Source organism: Mesoplodon bidens (assembly GCF_964165515.1).
Source record: "Mesoplodon bidens genome assembly, chromosome: 15".
NCBI lineage: Eukaryota > Metazoa > Chordata > Mammalia > Artiodactyla > Ziphiidae > Mesoplodon > Mesoplodon bidens.
In genome coordinates, this window is record NC_138171.1 from 26,678,480 (window position 1) to 26,696,437 (window position 17,958).

General features: G+C 44.3%; 1 protein-coding gene across 3 annotated transcripts in view; it reads right to left on the bottom strand.

The window, feature by feature from the left end:
* Positions 1 to 2,484: 2,484 nt before the first annotated feature.
* KIF3B (kinesin family member 3B) overlaps positions 2,485 to 17,958 on the bottom strand; it is a 38,569-nt gene continuing 23,095 nt past the window's right edge. For 2 of the 3 annotated variants that reach the window (XM_081255486.1, XM_081255485.1), the window contains 7 exons: positions 15,165 to 15,266; positions 14,828 to 14,950; positions 14,601 to 14,719; positions 9,995 to 10,108; positions 9,199 to 9,304; positions 6,734 to 6,912; positions 2,485 to 6,168 (listed from right to left, as the gene is read on the bottom strand). In XM_081255486.1, the coding sequence (XP_081111612.1) occupies positions 6,072 to 6,168; positions 6,734 to 6,912; positions 9,199 to 9,304; positions 9,995 to 10,108; positions 14,601 to 14,719; positions 14,828 to 14,950; positions 15,165 to 15,266 (840 nt within the window). In that variant the 3' untranslated portion in view covers positions 2,485 to 6,071. The remainder of the gene's footprint in view (positions 6,169 to 6,733; positions 6,913 to 9,198; positions 9,305 to 9,994; positions 10,109 to 14,600; positions 14,720 to 14,827; positions 14,951 to 15,164; positions 15,267 to 17,958) is intronic. The other variant, XM_081255487.1, reaches the window with a different exon arrangement.

The following is a 17,958-nucleotide window of genomic DNA, read 5'->3' on the forward strand; positions in this document are numbered from 1 at the left end:
AAAATCACGCGCCCCGAGACAAAATACCAGTGTAAAGTTCAAAACAGTTTCCAAGGTCAACTGTTTTTATTCACAGTACTTATGATGATGAAATGTATGGGTTTTTTCCCTCCACCCGATAATTTTCTGATTCTCCAGACACCAAGTGGGTGTCCTACAATTCAATTCAGTACTGACACTAACTCCCAGTATTTCAGGACTCGGTCCCACAAGACTGCCCCGAATTCAGATGCTAGTCCAAAGTCCCAGGTTGCCACTTGTACCTCTGACCAACCAGCTATAACTGTCGAGGGTTTCCACAGTCCTGTCCTCAGGTTAAATAATTACTAGAATGAATGGCTCACGGAACTCAGGAAAGCACTGTAGCTACTATTACCGGTTTACTATAAAGGATGCAACTCAGGAACATCCAAATGGAAGAAATGCATAGTGCAAGGTTGGGGGAAGAGCGCAGAGCCTCCTTGCCCTTTTCGGGCATGCCATCCTCCCAGCACCTTCGTGTGTTCGCCAACCTGGAAGCGCTCCAAACCCCCATCATTTAGGGGCTTTTATGGAGGTTCCATTAGGTAGGCACGATTGATTGAATCATTGACTATTGGTGATTAACTCAATCTACAGTTCCTCTCCCCTCCCTGGAGGTCAGGAGGGGTGCTAAAAGTTCCCACGCTAATCACATGATCGGTTCCTCTGGCAACCAGCCTCCATCCTGAAGTTATCCGTGGGTCACTTTATTAGCATAAGCTCAGGTATGGTTGAAAGGAGCTTGTTAGGAATACCAAAAGATACTCTTATCACTCAGGAAATTTCGAGAGTTGTAGAAGTTTGGGGGGGATAAAGACCCCATATATTTCTTACTACATCACACAAGGTTTGAGTAGTTTCTTGATTTTTTTTTTTTTAAACAACCCGGAAGATGAGAAGACAACTTGGTGAGTCAGCAGGAATTTCCAAGTTGCCCAGCAACCCTGCCCTGTACCTCCCCTGATATTTAGCCCCTGACCCACCCAGATTTCTGCCACTTTCAAGAACACACTCAGAATTCTTCAAATCACACTCTGAACCCTTGCTTTCTGGCTAATGAGTTTTGATCTGTTCTCAACCAATAATTATATACAAGCTAAGCTAATCTAAATCATTTTGGAAAGAAAGGGGGCTATAGGGACATTACACATAGTTTGAGGCCATCTTATGAAGAGTTAAGAATCATTTGCCTAATCACATAGGCCACCGTCTTCTCTGTGCTCTTTACATTTCTTGTTGGTATATATATTTTAAAAGTCCTCTACTAAATTCTATAGTAGTTCTCCATGCTTCCCCCTAGTGAGGGTAAAAAAGGACTGCAGATCACTTCCTGTGAAATTCTACTTGTCTGCTACAAAAGGCCTTCACAAACGCTGTTCCCTCTTTAAACAAATTCCCTTCCTTACTTTCTTGTCCAGATAACTCCTTGTCCTCTAAATCTCACTTTATGCCATTTCTCCAGAAAGCCCTTCCCCTCTTTACTCGCCCAACCCCAATTAGGCCCGTTACTCTCATAATGTCTTATAATATCACTTCATGGCACTTGTCATGATTTGTAATTCTACTTTTGTGTGCATTAGGTTACCATTTACCCTGCCTCCCTCCCCATTAAAGCACAAGCTCCATGCAGGCAGCGACCATGTTGCTCTCACATTTCTATATCCAGTGCCCAGAACAGCATGGCACATAGTAGGTACTCAACATGTATTTGTTAAGTGATGAGCAGCTTTTCTATAGAGGCCTAGGGTTTTCTAAACATAATATGCCCAGTAATAGCTTCTAGTTTCTTAGGATACAAATTGTTCACGATGTCTTCTGAACACAGGGTCCTGTCACAGCAATAACCATATTTTATTATTTTTTGGCCATACCGCGTGGCTTGCGGGCTCTTAGTTCCCCGACCAGGGATTGAACCCGGACCACGGCAGTGAAAGCATGGAGTCCTAATCACTGGACCACCAGGGAATTCCTATTAACCACATTTTAAAATGTCTGCTCTCATCCACATACCTGAGTACTTGTTGCTTTAAATGTAATGCTAATCCTCCACAATGGCCCTGCTAGGTGGGGATTATTGGCCCTATTTTACAGACAAGGACCCCAAGGTTCAGAGAGATAAACTAAATTCCTCATAGTCACACAACTAGTAAGCAGAGGCACAACCAGGATTCAAGCCCAGCCTGGAGTCCACGGTCTGAGCTCCTTCTACTGAGTCCCCACTCCTCAGACAGGGTACATGACCCCCAGGGAGACACGCCAGCAGGCCTGAGCATACGAGAAACCATAAGACCAACAAGTGGCCCATTTCTGGTATTTTTTTTCTTGATGGTAAATAACATGAAATATTTCTGTGTTAAAAAAAGATATATATTTTAAAGTATAATATGTAATAAATTTAAAGAAACATAAAAAACAAAACACAGAAATTAAAAGAAATTTCATGCCTGTCTCAGGAACCTTCATGGAAAAACACGAGAAGCACTCATCACTCTTTCTTCATTTCATGTCCCTTTACCTCACTGCTATATTTTTAAAATGCCAACATTCCAACTCAATCTTCATTTTCCATTCCCACCCTCCTTTCACTAGAAAAATTCAAATGTTTAGAGAAATGGGCAGTGTGTCAGCCACAGGCAAGTCATTTTCAAAAACGTTAGTCATTTATGAGGACACCTTTTTGTAAGTACAATAAATCTGATTGATTTTTATTACACATCTTAGTTTAGAATCACTTTTACATTCCTAGACAAAGAGATGATACAAATAAATATGAGTTGTAAAATTAGAGCCCCAAGTATTGGCATATTCTTTGTCTAAAGGTAGCCAAAGAGAAGGTCAAGATCAATAGTAACTCCAAGGAGCCATAAAGCCCACTGCCTCCTGCCTGCCCCAGGATCACTCCTTTCATAAATAACCTCAAAAGCATTTCATTCAAGAAACAAGGGTGGGGAGAAGGGGGGCAGATTTCTGAACAGTACAAGACAAAACCTTGCATGACAGACAATAGCCAGGCCCACTCTTCTTATCCAGGTCCCTTTGAGCATTCCGATTATGGCTTTCAGAGAATATTAACAGCCCCCTTTTCGTCCACTGATGGCGCTGAGATGGCCCAAGGCGTTGTTTGCAGTGAGCCTCGACCTCAAGTGGGAAATGTGAGGCAGAACTGATATCCCACGTTAACAGGGAATCGACGCTTCTCAGAAACCTGGCAACGATTCTACATTCAGTGAAGGAGGACTTACAAGAGTCAGACAGAAGTGGGGCATGGCCCACGCCTGAGCTGCAGAACTCTCTGACGCCCTTGGTCGTGGAGGTGCGGGTGGTGAGATTCAAGCAGCATGCAGGCATTCGACGGAGGACAATCCAATATTAGGGCGGAGTCTTAAGAAAGTGCTTCATGCCTATGATTTGCGGCCTTGGGTTCTGAATCCAGGGGCCTGGGAGACATGGGATTTGAAATCGGAAGCCAGATACATTCCTACCAATCAGAGCAAAAGGGGGCCTCACTGAGGGGGGTTGCACACTCCGTCTCAAACTCCTTCTCTCAGATGAGCTTCTTAGATCCTGTTAGACTTGCTGCCAGACTTCATTAGCTGCTGCTGACTTGAAGGCCCTCAGATGGCTTGGAACATTCTAGCATGACTACAGACATGAAAACCAGGTCCCTCAGTCGACTTGGTAGGTCTACACATTTGGCTCAATTCAGAGCCCAAAGCAGCAGCTTTCCGGTGTCAGCAAGACATTCTACTGTCTACTCTATTCGAACATTTCTCGGATCCATTTTGAGAGAAGAAAAGCACCGGAGACTGCTCTGGGATGGGACGGCTTCACCTCCACCCAGGTGTCCTTCTACTTCGTTTCACAGACCACCAGATGAACACAGCCAAGTACAAGGCAAGCCTGTTTTCATAATCCTGCCTGTCAACTTGGCTTTCTTCTTTTGCCTTCTTAGAAAAGTTCTACGGTCACTCAACCACCTGTATTCAGAATAGCCACCTCGAGACATCAGTATTCAGCTACAGTGTTATCTGCAATTTTCAATTCTCAGATTTGCCAAATGGACATGTTCAGCCTAGAGAATTCAGACTAGCTTCGAGGAAATGTGGTGCAAGAGACAGGTGTAACCGGCAGGTCACCATCTTAGGCTACCCACCTCATTATCTGGTTCCTGTTCAAACAGGTAAACTCTTAGTTAATAATCAAGAAGCAGAGTTCGATCCCGAGAACGATGAGGGATGCCTCCATTATGCTCTGGGAATTGCTGAAAAGGGCCCTGGGTTCAGAAAGAATGGTTATAAAAAGGAGACAAGCTGTCAGACGACAGAGCTCCATTTGTAGAGCACTAAGACATTGCACTTGGCACCTCCTCTTTCCCACGGGTTCTGATCCAGAAATGTGCCCTGGGAACTGAGCAGCTGAGTTAAAGTATAACTCAAGGCCCACCTGAGTCGCCACCTTCCCGAGGCACCGTGCCAGCAAGGTGCGCCGGTGTGGCCGACTGGGGACGCATATTGTCCCCTCAGACTTGGCTCGTGGACTCAGACACCCACGTGGGAGCTTCCAGCCTGGATTAATCATTCAACGGGCCTTTAATACAGACAAAGGCAACAACTGCACGGTAGCATATTTCTAAAGTCGGGCAAGTTCTTCATCTCTCTCTCTCTCTCTTACAAACACACACAGACACACTGGAAGCTTGTGCTTGCACACCCGCACACGTTTATGAGCTTCGCTTAGGGGGAAATGAGTAACATTCACCTAATGACCAACGTAAAATGAAGCTTTGAATTTCAATAATACGAGTAACTAAAACTTACAAACCAAACTAGTATATGTAAACGGAAATTCCTAACTCTCTCCTCTGAGCCTATTCGATCGCACAGCCACGCCTCGCCACCACCTTTGGCTCTGCCTGAGAAGAGCCACAGTTCTAGGATTAGGTGAGTTTTCTGCTGAAGGCAGGCAGGATTCCTCTGCTTCCATCTGTTATGTCTTCCCTTGCCAATGCACCAAGCCTCGTGACTCTTGACCTGCCTAGTCACCCCAATGCTGTCTATGCAAGTACGGAACAAAACGGGGGATGCAAAAGTGCCACTATGCGTCTCGTCCCCCCAGCTCTCGTCCCATCAGAGAAGGCAGAGCCAGCCTCCCTTCTCCCACAAATCAGGCCCACTGCAGAGCATGCTCTGGAGGCAGAGGATGGGCCCAGGCAGGGATGCTCAGAGTATGCGTGCATGGGGAAAGTGGTGACAAATGAAGAGTAAAGTGACACGGTGTATGGACATGGCATCAACTTACAGATTTATGTCTTTGACAAGATGGTCATGGTTTTGAGGTTTTAAAGAAGCTGTTTCCCTAAACTCTCCAAGGAGGCAAAGGGAATGTTATTTCTATTGCCTCTGACATTGAATCCTTCTGGAGCAGAAGTCGGTAGCTTCCTCGAAAAACACTTACTCCTTCAGCAGATCCCAGAGGGAGACCCACTTCTTACTGAGGGGCATGGACTGTGCCCCTCGGAGGCTTGGCTCCAAATGAGATTTCTCATTTCTACCTACAAAAACAAGCACCTGTTCAAGTTCTAGGGCTTTCGTTTTCCAACCTCAGTATCATTTTATCCTGAGCCTCCAAAGACTTGGTCCTGCTAAGGTGACTCCTGATTCTGCCCTATTGTTCAACAAGAAGGGAGCCCAGTGTAAAGAACAGGCTAGAAAGGAGACGGGAGAGGGTGGGAGGGCAAGGGAAGGGAGAGGAGAAGGAGGCAAGGGAGAAGGGAAGCAAGGTCACTGGTCATTCTCTTGCTTTCCAATTCGGCTATAGCGCTTTACCTTACCCATGCATTTCTGAGATGCTAATTAAAGGACGGTTCCCAGAGGAGCTGAGTTCCAGATTATGTTCCAACCAGATTAAGTTGGTTAATCTGCAAAGAGGCTATCGCTTCTCCCCAGGGGAATGGTTCTGGGTTTGGGCTCGAGTCCTCTCTGCGGGTTTTGGCTTGTCTCTTCTCTCAGAAGGCAAACGCTGTTTATACCCTGGGAGAGGAGGAAGTGGGTTTACTTTGGAACCAGCCCCCGAGACTGTGGATAAAGCTGAGATGCGGGGGTTCCTGAGGAAGAGGAGGAGGATCCCGACTTCCTTCCACTTTTAGGTCTGCAAAAGTCAAGCACATATGTACATTACACATCCCGTCTCTGACACAGATCAGATTCCTTTCCCATCAAATGCCATTACATCTCAGGGTGGCCTTGCCTCAGTGGACTTTCAATTGTAAAACCACCAGAGACTGGCACAGCCTGCCTCTCTTCAATGGCCAACACAAGCTGCCAACGGAGGAGTGAGATCTCAGGGGAGGGCCTCTGATTCTCAGCAACTGTTATTCCATTAAAATCATATTTTGACTGTCTTCTCCAAATTGGTAAAAAAATACTAAGTTTGCAGGTAGAATTCACTCCTTTTTTGGTTTTTCACTCAATTATTTTCCTTAAACTTCAAATCCAGAATTTAATAAGGTAGGATTTCTAATTTAGCACCAAATTAAATCCTTGGTCATTTAAACTGAGGCTCAGAGCCTGGGTTGTGGATTCAGATAGACCTAGGTTAACTCTGGCTCTGCCACTTACTTCCATGATAAACAAGCACTTTTGCCACCCTCTCCCCTCATTTGTCCTCGTTCAAACATGTTCTGTTCAAACATAGGTCACCAAAAGCCACTCACCTAGCCTTGGGTTTCTTATTTGCAGTGCTTTCAAAGGATGATGCGTCCACCTGTATCTCATCTTCATCCTGCAGAGCCGCATCCAACGCGGCTTGGACTTTGGGGGCAATGGCGGGCCCCTCGTAGTCTCTGGTGGTCCGGCTGGGCATGTCCAGCTCCAGCAGCACGATGTTTTCTGCCTGCAGAAGCAGAGCCAAGACCAGCTAGGATGCAGAGAGTTCAAGCAATCTAAACCCAAGAACAGAACTGCAAATTGCATGCTACTCAAAGCCTACCAAGGGCCTGCCTGGAAGAAGTGATGTAGTTTTATAACTTTTTTCCTGGTGCAATTACAGATGATTTTTATTTTCTTCTCTATGCTTTTCTCTATTTTCCCTTTTTTTTTTTTTTTTGTGGTACGTGGGCCTCTCACTGTTGTGGCCTCTCCCATTGTGGAGCACAGGCTCCGGACGCGCAGGCTCAGCGGCCATGGCTCATGGGCCTAGCCGCTCTGTGGCATGTGGGATCCTCCTGGACCAGGGCACGAACCCACGTCCCCTGCATCGGCAGGCAGACTCTCAACCACTGCGCCACCAGGGAAGCTCTATTTTCCTTTTTTTTAAAAAAACAAAACAAAACAACGAACATGTATTCTATCCTAAGGGGAATAATCAGGGGAAAAGAATAAATTAAGTAAACCCCATTTATTGTAGACAATGTGAAAATACAAAAAGATACGCAGGAGAAAATAGTAGTCACCAATAATCTCCCCACCTACGGCAGCTTTGATGAACTTTTTGGTTGCAGAGGGAAGGAGGCAGGTATGGTGTATATATGTGGAGGGTGTGTGTGTGGCAGTATATGTGCTTATTGCCACATTTTAAATATCAGACTGGGCCCTGCCTCATAACTGGCCTTGGAGATAGAGTCCCTCACTTGATATCCCGTGGTGGGCCTTTACCTAGCTCCTAAATACCAAGTTGAGTGTGAAGAGGGAAGAACACCCATGGTTCCACATCTTCCCCTCTAGCTCCTCCCACGCAGTGGAGTTCAAGCCCCAGGGCCCCAGAGGGGGCACAAGGGGCCCCAGCTGGGAGAAGGTGGGGGAAAGAATGGCGTGGCTCCACTGATCAATTTTATATGTTGAGATACTGCATAACATTTCTCTTAATGGAGCCGGTCCATTGCTAAAAAATCACCTGAGAGCCACTGCTTTAAATTCTACCTTTAGATCAAGGTAAGCCACCTGGAAACCCACATATTTGATTTGTAGGCTTTAAAATCATGTTTTTGGCTTAAGACATGAAATAACCGGCACTCTCTGAAACTGCTAGAAAAAAGTTTCTGAGGATTCTGTGTGACACGTCACTCATCTTCCACTACATAAAGCCACACCTAATACATCTTTTTTGCTTTTGTTTTCTTTATGTAAAATAACTCAATGCCAGGAAGAACAGTGCCTGAGGAGCTAACTAATCCTAATCTGTTTTGCTCTGGCTGCTAAGGGAGATTCAAAAACATTTAAAAATTTTTAAGTGAAAATCTTTCATTATAAAAGTAATACAGGGAATTCCCTGGTGGTCCAGTGGTTAGGACTTGGTGCTTTCATTGCTGTGGCCAGGTTCGATCCCCGGTCGGGGAACTAAGATCCCATAAGCCATATAGTGCGGCCTAAATAGATAAATCAATAAAAGTCATACCAGTTCCCCACTGATAGTTAGAAAATACAGATAAGCAAAAAGAAGAAAATTTAGATGAGTTCACTTCCATTAACCAGTGACAACCAGTTCATATTCTGATCTACTTCGCACCAGATTTTTTAATTCATATATACACTTCCAGTACCAATTGCTCTATAACTTAAAAACACACGTGTCTCCTGATTCATCCACTTACCAGCTACCTGACCTTTAAGCCACAGGACTGACCGAACAGAGTAGGTGAGAGGGCTCAATTAGAGAAAGCAGCAAAGTGCTGAGTACAGTGCCTGGCACACAGCAAGTGCTTATCAATAGAAGGCTGTACAGTATTTTTATTGTAAAATACGTTTGGATCATTAAATAGTCATCCATTATGTCACTTCAAATAACTACTTGACTCACACACATTATGTTAAATGGAAGGACCGTCAGCTCTTTAACGCATTTCCATCTCCTGTTACTAGACGTCTACTTTCCTTCCCATCTCCCCGCAAGGCCATTCTGAAGCTTATTATTGGCTACACGGACAGTATGTTTGGACTCTCCTCCTTCCCTCCTGATTTGCTAAATCTCATTCTCTTTTACCTTTTTATTTATTATCATTTGTTATTTATTAATTATATTTATCTATTATTTGTTATAATTGCTATTATTAATATAACTGTCCTCAGGTCCCTCTGGGAAGAGGATACAAACTGTGACTTTGCAAACCGGTGCCTAAGGGTTTACATAAATCTAATCTCTTCTAAGAGAGAGGAGAGAGAAACGCGAGTACAATCTTCTCACCCTATATCGAGCCTCTGGACGAATCATCATGGACATTCTTGCGTGCTGGCTCAATGGTCTCTTGTATCCCACAGCTGATACTGGCCGCTTCATCATCTGTTGATTCCTGGAAATGGACTGTGGTGGTCAAAGCCCTGGCTGGAGTGTGTTCCACAGTCCCAGGATCGGTACTGTGGAACCAGCACTCAGAAACTCAGCCTTCTTTAGCTAGAACCTGAAGCAAGAAACTCCCTGGACTGAAGGCTGACATGTAAACGGGGCAGGAGCTGCTTATATTTTCTGCTGGAGTGGCTTTCTGATTCAAGTGTGAGCATCACGCATCTCTTAAGCTGGAAGGGCCCCGAGTCATCCTCCAGTTCTTAGACAGCAGGCACGAAGCCTAGCTGTAGACACTCTCCACCCCTGCAGCCTTGGCAGACATCTCCCATCTTTGCAGCGGAATCCAGATGCAGACTGAGAATCCTTCTCCACGTTGCCAGACTGACACGTAAGAGAACACCTATGTACCGCCCCTCCCTTGGCCCATCAGTTTCACTTGACAGCTGGGGGAGCTGAAAAGCAGAAACTTGGGAAAGGTCATTAGTTCACTGTGATAAAGTCTCCCAATTCCTAATACCATACTCATCACCAAACTTTTACCTCATGGACTTATGGCAGCCACAAAGACCTGCAATTGGTTCCAAGTTTAAAGGGATCAAACTGTATTCTTACCATAGCTCTCTGGCCAAGCCCAGCTTATCAACATTCTTTCCCTCCTCCCCACCTTAAAGTCTACTTGAAGTCATTTGTGACTTACTCCAGTCTGGTTATAGGATGTAATTTCCAATGATCTTCCTCTTCATCAAAGAAGGATCTATTCATAATTTTACTTTTTTCTTCCAGAGGGATGAAGTTTTCTATGATAAGATGCCTGTAACAGCACACATACACGGGTGAATAGATGGAGAAAGAATATGAATGGGGTGTTGGCTATCTGGTCCCACATGAAGTAAGTAATAGGCAAGGGTCAAGTCACTCAGCAAACATTTACTGAGCAGGTACTATGGGCCTAGCATCATACAAAGAGCTGGGGTACAGACATGAATGACACTTGGTTCTGCCTGAGATAGACAAACACTCCTAGCTATGCTGACAGGTCTGTCCTAGGAATATGGAAAGGTCACTTATGCCCAAGGAGTAGCAGCTTGAGGAGGTGAAAGGACTAAAGAGGACGGCAATGCCTGGGCTACGCTGGAGTGAACACGTGCTAAGTGAAGTATTTTGGGAGGGCCACTGGTACTGCTAAGCCAGCTTGTTAACTTCCAAAATGCTGAAAACAGATTAGAAATTAAACTGCCTTCCTCCAATCCTATGCATTGTTGCCCGAGGTGGAGAACTCCACATTCTAATCACCAGAACAAAGAGCAGAACGAGATGGATTTCCGTCCCTTAGACCCCTGAGAATGAAGACCATTCCTGAGAAGAGTCTCTGCCTAAGAAGCACCCAGGGAACATGGCAAACAATGAAACTGGAACCCACTGGGTTGTGTCTCTCCATGGTGATGACGATCTCCTGACCCCTCTCTGTGTTCACTCTTTCAAAACCTCAGGACAGAACAATGCCAAAGGGGTGTTAACGTGGGAGAGACACAAAACAAACACCACAGAGGTGGAGGGTGCTATGAGAAACAGGCTGACTCGCTGTTTATTCAAAAGATATTAATTAGAGGGACTTCCCTGGTGGCGCAGTGGTTAAGAATCCGACTGCCAATGCAGGGGACACGGGTTCGAGTCCTGGTCTGGGAAGCTCCCACATGCTGCAGAGCAACTAAGCCCATGCACCACAGCTACTGAGCCTACGCTCTAGAGCCTGCAAGCCACAACTACTGAGCCCGTGCGCCACAACTACTGAAGCCCACGCACCTAGAGCCTGTGCTCCGCAACAAGAGAAGCCACCGCAATGAGAAGCTCACGCACCGCACCGAAGACTAGGCCCCGCTCCCCACAACTAGAGAAAGCCTGAGTGCAGCAACAAACACCCAACACAGCCAAAAATATATATAATAATAATAATAATAATTTTTTAAAAAGATATTAATAAGAGACATAGCAATGAAAATGGCTTCCTTAAAGAAAAAAATATTTTGGAGAGAAGAAATTTTCTCTTTATTTAAGAAACTATTTTTTATAACATATATATATATTTTTTTCTTTCTGATTTTAAAGGTCCTATTTATACATTAGAAAATGTAAGAAATACAATTATGCACAATTTCACCACCCAGAGATACTCTTATTATTTTGGCATATTTTGTTCTGACCTTTTTTCTAGGTGTACATGCCTAGAAAGAGGACTGACACATACATTTAATTTTAAGGGCTCCTTTCCAAATTTAAAACTTAATCATTAAAAGAATCTCTTTGAGGGCTTCCCTGGTGGCGCAGTGGTTGAGAGTCCGCCTGCCGATGTAGGGGACATGGGTTCGTGCCCCGGTCCGGGAAGATCCCACATGCCGCGGAGCGGCTGGGCCCGTGAGCCATGGCCATTGAGCCTGCGTGTCAAGAGCCTGTGCTCCACAACGGGAGAGGCCACAGCAGTGAGAGGCCCGCATACCGCAAATAAATAAATAAATAAATAAATAATAAAAAATAGGAACCTTTTAAAAAAAAAAAAAAAGAATCTCTTTGAAAAGTTCCTCTTTTTTGGCCACGCCTCATGGCATGTAGGATCTCAGTTCCCCAACCAGGGATTGAATCTGTGTCCTCTGGAGTGGAAACCTGTAGTCTTAACCACTGGACCACCAGGGAAGTCCCCTGGAAAGTTCCTCTTTAAAGAAAACTTCGAGCAAATGTGGTGGAAGGACCGATATAAAAAAAACATCATTTTGCAAAACGCCTAATGAAATAATGGAGCCAGACAAAGATCATTGCTGGCTGAAACCATTAGCTCAGTGGTTCTCAAGCCAGGCTGCACATCAATAGCAGTTACAATATTTTAGCCAAACCTCATGAGAGACCAACGGTTCTCAAAGTGTGTTCACCAAACCAGCAGGAGCAACAGCTGGTACTTGTGAATGCAAATGCTCAGGCCCCACCCCAGACATACTGAATCAGATTCTCTGGGTGTGGGGCCCAGCAATCTGCATTTAACAAGCCCTTCAGATGATCTGGTGCCTGCTGAAAGTTTAAGGACCACTGCCCTAGACCAGTGAAATTAGAATCTCTTAGCAGGGACCTAAGCATCACTATTTTTAAAAACTCCTCAGGTGATTTTGGTATGCAGCCAAGGTTGAGCACTCACTTTCAGTTATAGAGAAGTAAGGGAGATAGAGCCACAAGTTAAACGGCACTGTGAAGAAGCAGACCGACAAATCCCGAACATGGAATGTTTCTATAAGCTATCTGCCCTAGCCTTTTCAACAAGTCAACTATGAAAAAAGGTTTTTAACAGGAAAAAGGATTGCTCCAGATTAAAATAAGCTTAAGAGACATAATAACCAAATGCAATATGTGGTTCTTATGTAGATCTTAATATTAATAAACCAAGAAAATCTGAATATGGACAGGGTACGAGAGAAACAATGTTAACTTTGTTAGGTGGAAAGATATCATTACGTACGCAGAAATCTATTTTATTTCTTCTACACTACACTAGCAATAAACATTCTGAAAATAAAATTAAGAAAACAATTCCATATACAATAGCATCAAAAAAATACTTAGGTATAAATCTAACAAAAGAGGTGCAAAGACTGCACTGAAAACTATAAACATCCTTGACAGAAATTAAAGAAGATTTACATAAATGTAAAGACATCCCATGTTCATGGATCAGAATATTTAATACTGTTAAGATGACAATATTCTCCAAATTGATCTATACAGTCAACACAGTCCCTATCAAAATCCCAGCTGGCTTTTTTTTGTTGCAGACTTTGAAAAGCCAATCTTAAAGTTTATATGGAAATGTAAGGGACCCTGAATAGCCACAAAGAATCTTGAAAAAGAACAACAAAGTTGGAAGACTCACATTTCCTCATTTCAAAACTTACTACAAAGCTACAGTAATCAAGACGGTGTGGTACTGGCATAAGGACAGACATACAGCTCAATCGAACAATACTGAGAATTCAGAAATAAACCCTTACATTTATGGTCAACTGATTTTCAACAAGGGTGCAAAGACAATGAGAGAAAAGCCTTTGCAACAAATGGTGCTGGAACAACTGGATATCCACATACAAAAGAATGCATTTGGAACCATACCTCAGACTATACAAGAAATTAACTCAAAATGGATCACAGACCTAAAGGTAAGACCTAAAACTGTAAGACTCTTGGATAACCTAAGAGAATTGAAAACCTAAGTCCACAATAAAACTTGTACACAAATGTTCACAGCAGCATTATTCATTATAACTAAAAGGTAGAAACAACCCAAATGTCCATCAACTAATGAATGGAAAAAATGTGGAATATCCATACAATACAATATTGTTCAGCCATTAAAAAGAATGAAGTGCTAACATGCTACAACATGGATGACCCCTGAGAGCATGTTAATTGAAAGAAACCAGTCACAAAAGACCACATATTGTATAATTCCATTTATATGAAAGGTCGAGAATAGGCAAATTTATGGAGACAGAAAGTAGACCAGTAGTTATTAGGCTGGGGTAGGCGGTAATGAGGAGTGACTGATAATTGGTACAGGGTTTCTTTGGGTGGGGGCGGGGGGCACACACAGATGTTCTAAAATTAGATTGTGGTGATGACTTTACGACCCTGTAAATGTATTTTTTTTTAATGACTTGTAGGGGAGTTCCCTGGTGGCTTAGTGGGTAGGATTTCGGGCTTTCAGTGCCATGGCCCAGGTTCAATCCCTAGTCAGGAAACTGAGATACCGGGTGCCACGCGGCACTGCCAGAAAAACAAATGACTTGTATACTTTAAATAGGTGACTTGTATGGTATGTGAATTATACCTCAGTAAAGCTTTTTTTAAGAAAAGAACTGTGGTCATGTATGTAGGTATATAGGAATGAGATAACATGACGTAAGATTTGCTTTAAAATATTTTTATGAAAGATAGAGGACAAAATATTGTTTATCATGGAATCTGGGTGATGGGTATTTGGCTGTTCATTATACCATTCAGAAAATTCTAGTTAATAAAATATTCCCTTTTACCAATAGATAGAAGCCTTCTTTAAAGGCAGGAAGGTAGAGTGGAAAGGAACTTGGAGATCATCTCAGTTAACAGATGGGACCCAGAGACAGAAAATAACTTTCTTTGGAATAAACAGAAGACAGACAAGGTGGCAGGAGATGGGGTGGAGAGAAGTAGGGCCCTGTCCTCAGGGGTGTGTTTCTGCCTGAACACACAGCAAGTGCTGGGGGAGCCCTGGAAGGCCCAGAACTCACTTGAGTTTCAGCTCCCTGGTGAGCTCATTCTGTGTCTGTTCCAGCTCCTGCCGTTCCTTGATGTGCTCTTCTTGGAGGTCATGGATCTCTGCCTTCACTGCCTGAAGCTTGGAGAAGAGCTGGAACCGACAGGAGAGGCAGGTGAGAGGGCCAGCCCTCTAGACAACAGAGTTCTCCCTCTGCCCCAAGCCTCAAGGCACCTCTGCCTGGCCTCGTTCCTTTCATACCTTTTTGAGCTTCTTGGTCTTGATGTCCACCTCTTGCTGCAATGAGCTGTACGTCTCTTTCAGTTCCAAGGTCTCCTCGTCGCGGCTTTCCATCTGTTGCTGGATTTCTCTTTCTCGACGTTTCTGAGCAACATCACAAAATTGATCAGGGTGCCTAGAGACAAGGTCTATACAAGAATATGGGGCTGGGTGCTCCAGATCAGGGTCTCCCGCCAGGAAGGGGCTGACACACTTCAGTTCCGTTCCCTTTGAAGAGTCTAATACAAGAGATGTTTGCTCTGTTGCATTAACACACCTCACCCCACCCCATTCTCTCCAAAAAGGCATGAAAAGTTACCTGCTCTGCAATTTCCTGCCGTTTCTGCTCCAGGATTTTCTGCTGTTCGTTTGTATGATCTACTATATTCTTTCCTCCAACGAGCAGCTTACTCTCCATGGCCTTTGTGAGGAAAAAGCAGAATCCATCTGATGAGTGGTCTCCCTCAGAACACAGCTCCTCACAGTGAAGCCCATGAAAGATAAAGAGCTCAGGGCTGAGCCCAAGGGGATGAACTCTGGGGGAAAATATAGTGTGCTCAGCTGTACCCTTCCCATCACGGGTGGGGCTGAGGCCGCTTCACTGGGGGCTTTATCTTGGAAACACTGAAGATACAGCTTCCCCAGACGTACATGAATTGCAGCTTTCTTTTTAAAAAACACTCTTTTTGGTTTGTTTGTACAAAGTATTTGACCCCACTAAGAACCTATTAAGCACCTCCTATGTGCTAGGTACTCAGGATGCAGCTGTAAATACAAATCACAAAGCTGAGAGTCCACGGAGAGCCACAGACAAGCAAGCGGCCTCTTACCCTATGGAGCCAGACCCCATCAGGAGGAAAAGACCGAGTAATAGGGGAGAGGCACACTGGAGGGAGAGCATTCTGGCCTTTGGAGGGAGTCAGGGAAAACTTCCTGTCTCAAGGAATTAGCTACGAAAAAAATTTTTTTTCAGAGGGTAGGGTAGGGAGTGGTGATACATGAAGTTGGCAAAGCAATCAGGGGTCAATTCAAAAACCTTCAAGCCCTGTTAAGGGAGACTAAGCTTGACCCTGAGAACCGCAGGAACCACGGATGTGTCCTTTGAGCATCAGGGTACAAAATCACATTTGTGTTTTAGAAACAAAACTCCCCTGCGACAGGAAGAATAACTGGAAAAGGGCAGGCTGGGTGGAAGGAGAGCAGACAGGAGGCAGTTTTAAGGGTCCAGGCCTGGGCTAGGGCAGTAGTGGTTGCGGAGAGCAAAGTGGATGGGTCCGAGAGAGGCAGGATTCAGAGGCTTCAGGGAGATGGACAACAGCTAGCAATGATAACTCTTCGGAGTCTGGCTAGACTGAGAAAAGGCAGGCAGGAGCAGGCTCTGGGTGGCCGCGGGCATCTCCGTGGAGATGTCCAGTAGGCAGAGGCTATCGGGCTGGGATATTAGGAGAGAGCTCTGGGCTGACTATACAGACTGCAAGCCTTCAGCATTTAGATGGTGGCTGAAGCCAGGGGAAGGATTTGCACCTGAAAAGCATGGAATCCAAAAACCCCACAACCTTGCTTTTAAGAAACTTATACCCCTGCCGCCATGTTTCCGGGAGCGCTTGAAATTTTCCTCTTCTCTCAAAACGAAGGGGCTGGACTGATTACTAACCCTCCCCTCACCACACACACCCTTCTGCCTCTAAAATTCTTTTGTCCTGTGATCTTACAGCATCCAGGGATGGAGAAAGACAGATGTAATGTCATTCTCCCATAAATAAAACTTGTAAGAGGTACAGTGACCTTGAGGTGATGCTGAGTCTTGCCACACTAGGCTTCTGAGAGCTGCCCAAATATCCCAGGTTGTTTAAAGGGTCTAGGTGGTTCCTGGGCTTGAATAACAGATGTGATCTTAAAAAACAGCATGGAAATCAAACATGGGTACACCCAGTTACACAAGTGCAGGAGTGAGGAGGGGTGAAGTGACATAATGGAATCCCATTGTAAGCCCCTCCCTGGAACACAGTTACCTCCTAAGTGTGTTGTATGTGACTCCATTTTCACACCAGGTCTTGAAAGTCTTGGAAAGGACCCCTGCCTCTGAAGTAAAATAGGACCCAGCTCTGTGAAAGGGCTACTGTGATGCCACAGATAAAGTACAGCTTCATATGGTAGGGGAAGGGGAAGCAAGAAAGAGATCACTTGTCATTTTTAAATTAATAAACATAGATACATTTTAGAGTAGAAATTAAAGTTTGCACAAATTCCATAAGATAGAACTTCAAAGGAATTTTGGGTTGTGGTCAAGCAGCAGTCATCCTCAGATTTCCAGAGCTAGCTCTGCACTCTCTTCTGTCATTAAAGCCCTGTGGCAGCCCAGAGTCCAGGCACCTGATGGAATTGTACACTGTGGACAGAAAGAACGCTCAAGAACACTCAAAGAACACTCACAAGGGGCACCTCCAGGCTCTAGAATACAATTCAGCCATTGCCACACAGTGGTTGACTGCAAGGGAGCCTCTGGGCGGGGGTGGTGACGGAACTGTTCTGTATCTTGCTTAATCAGAGACACAGCATATTAAAACCACAAGGAGATACCAGTGTATATCTACCAGATATACAGAAAGTCAAGTCTGCTAATCACAAGTGTTGGTAAGGATGAGGAACAACCAGGACTCATACCCTTCTGGTAGAAGCTTCAATTCACAGGGCCACGTTAGAAAGTGACATGTCATTGTCTAGTGAAGTTGAAGCTACACACACCCTAGGACCTGACGGTGTCAGGAAAGAAACTCTCACGCACACGTGTTCTCCTGGAGCCAAGTACAAGGAATTCAGGGCAAAAAAAAAGAAACAGAAAACAACCCACACGATCAGGAGAATGGAATACCATGGAATTCTCAGAACAATTATAATGAATGAATCACAGCTTCAGGCATCAATATGGATAACTCTCATTAACATAACATTTAGCAAATAAAAGTAGATCACAGTAGTGGGATTCCATTTATATAAAAGATAAAAATTATGTGAAACTAAAACTATCTTTTATGTAGAGATATATATACACATTTGGAAAAACTATAAAGAAAAGCAAGGAAAGAATAAACACCAAAACCAAGATAACAGTT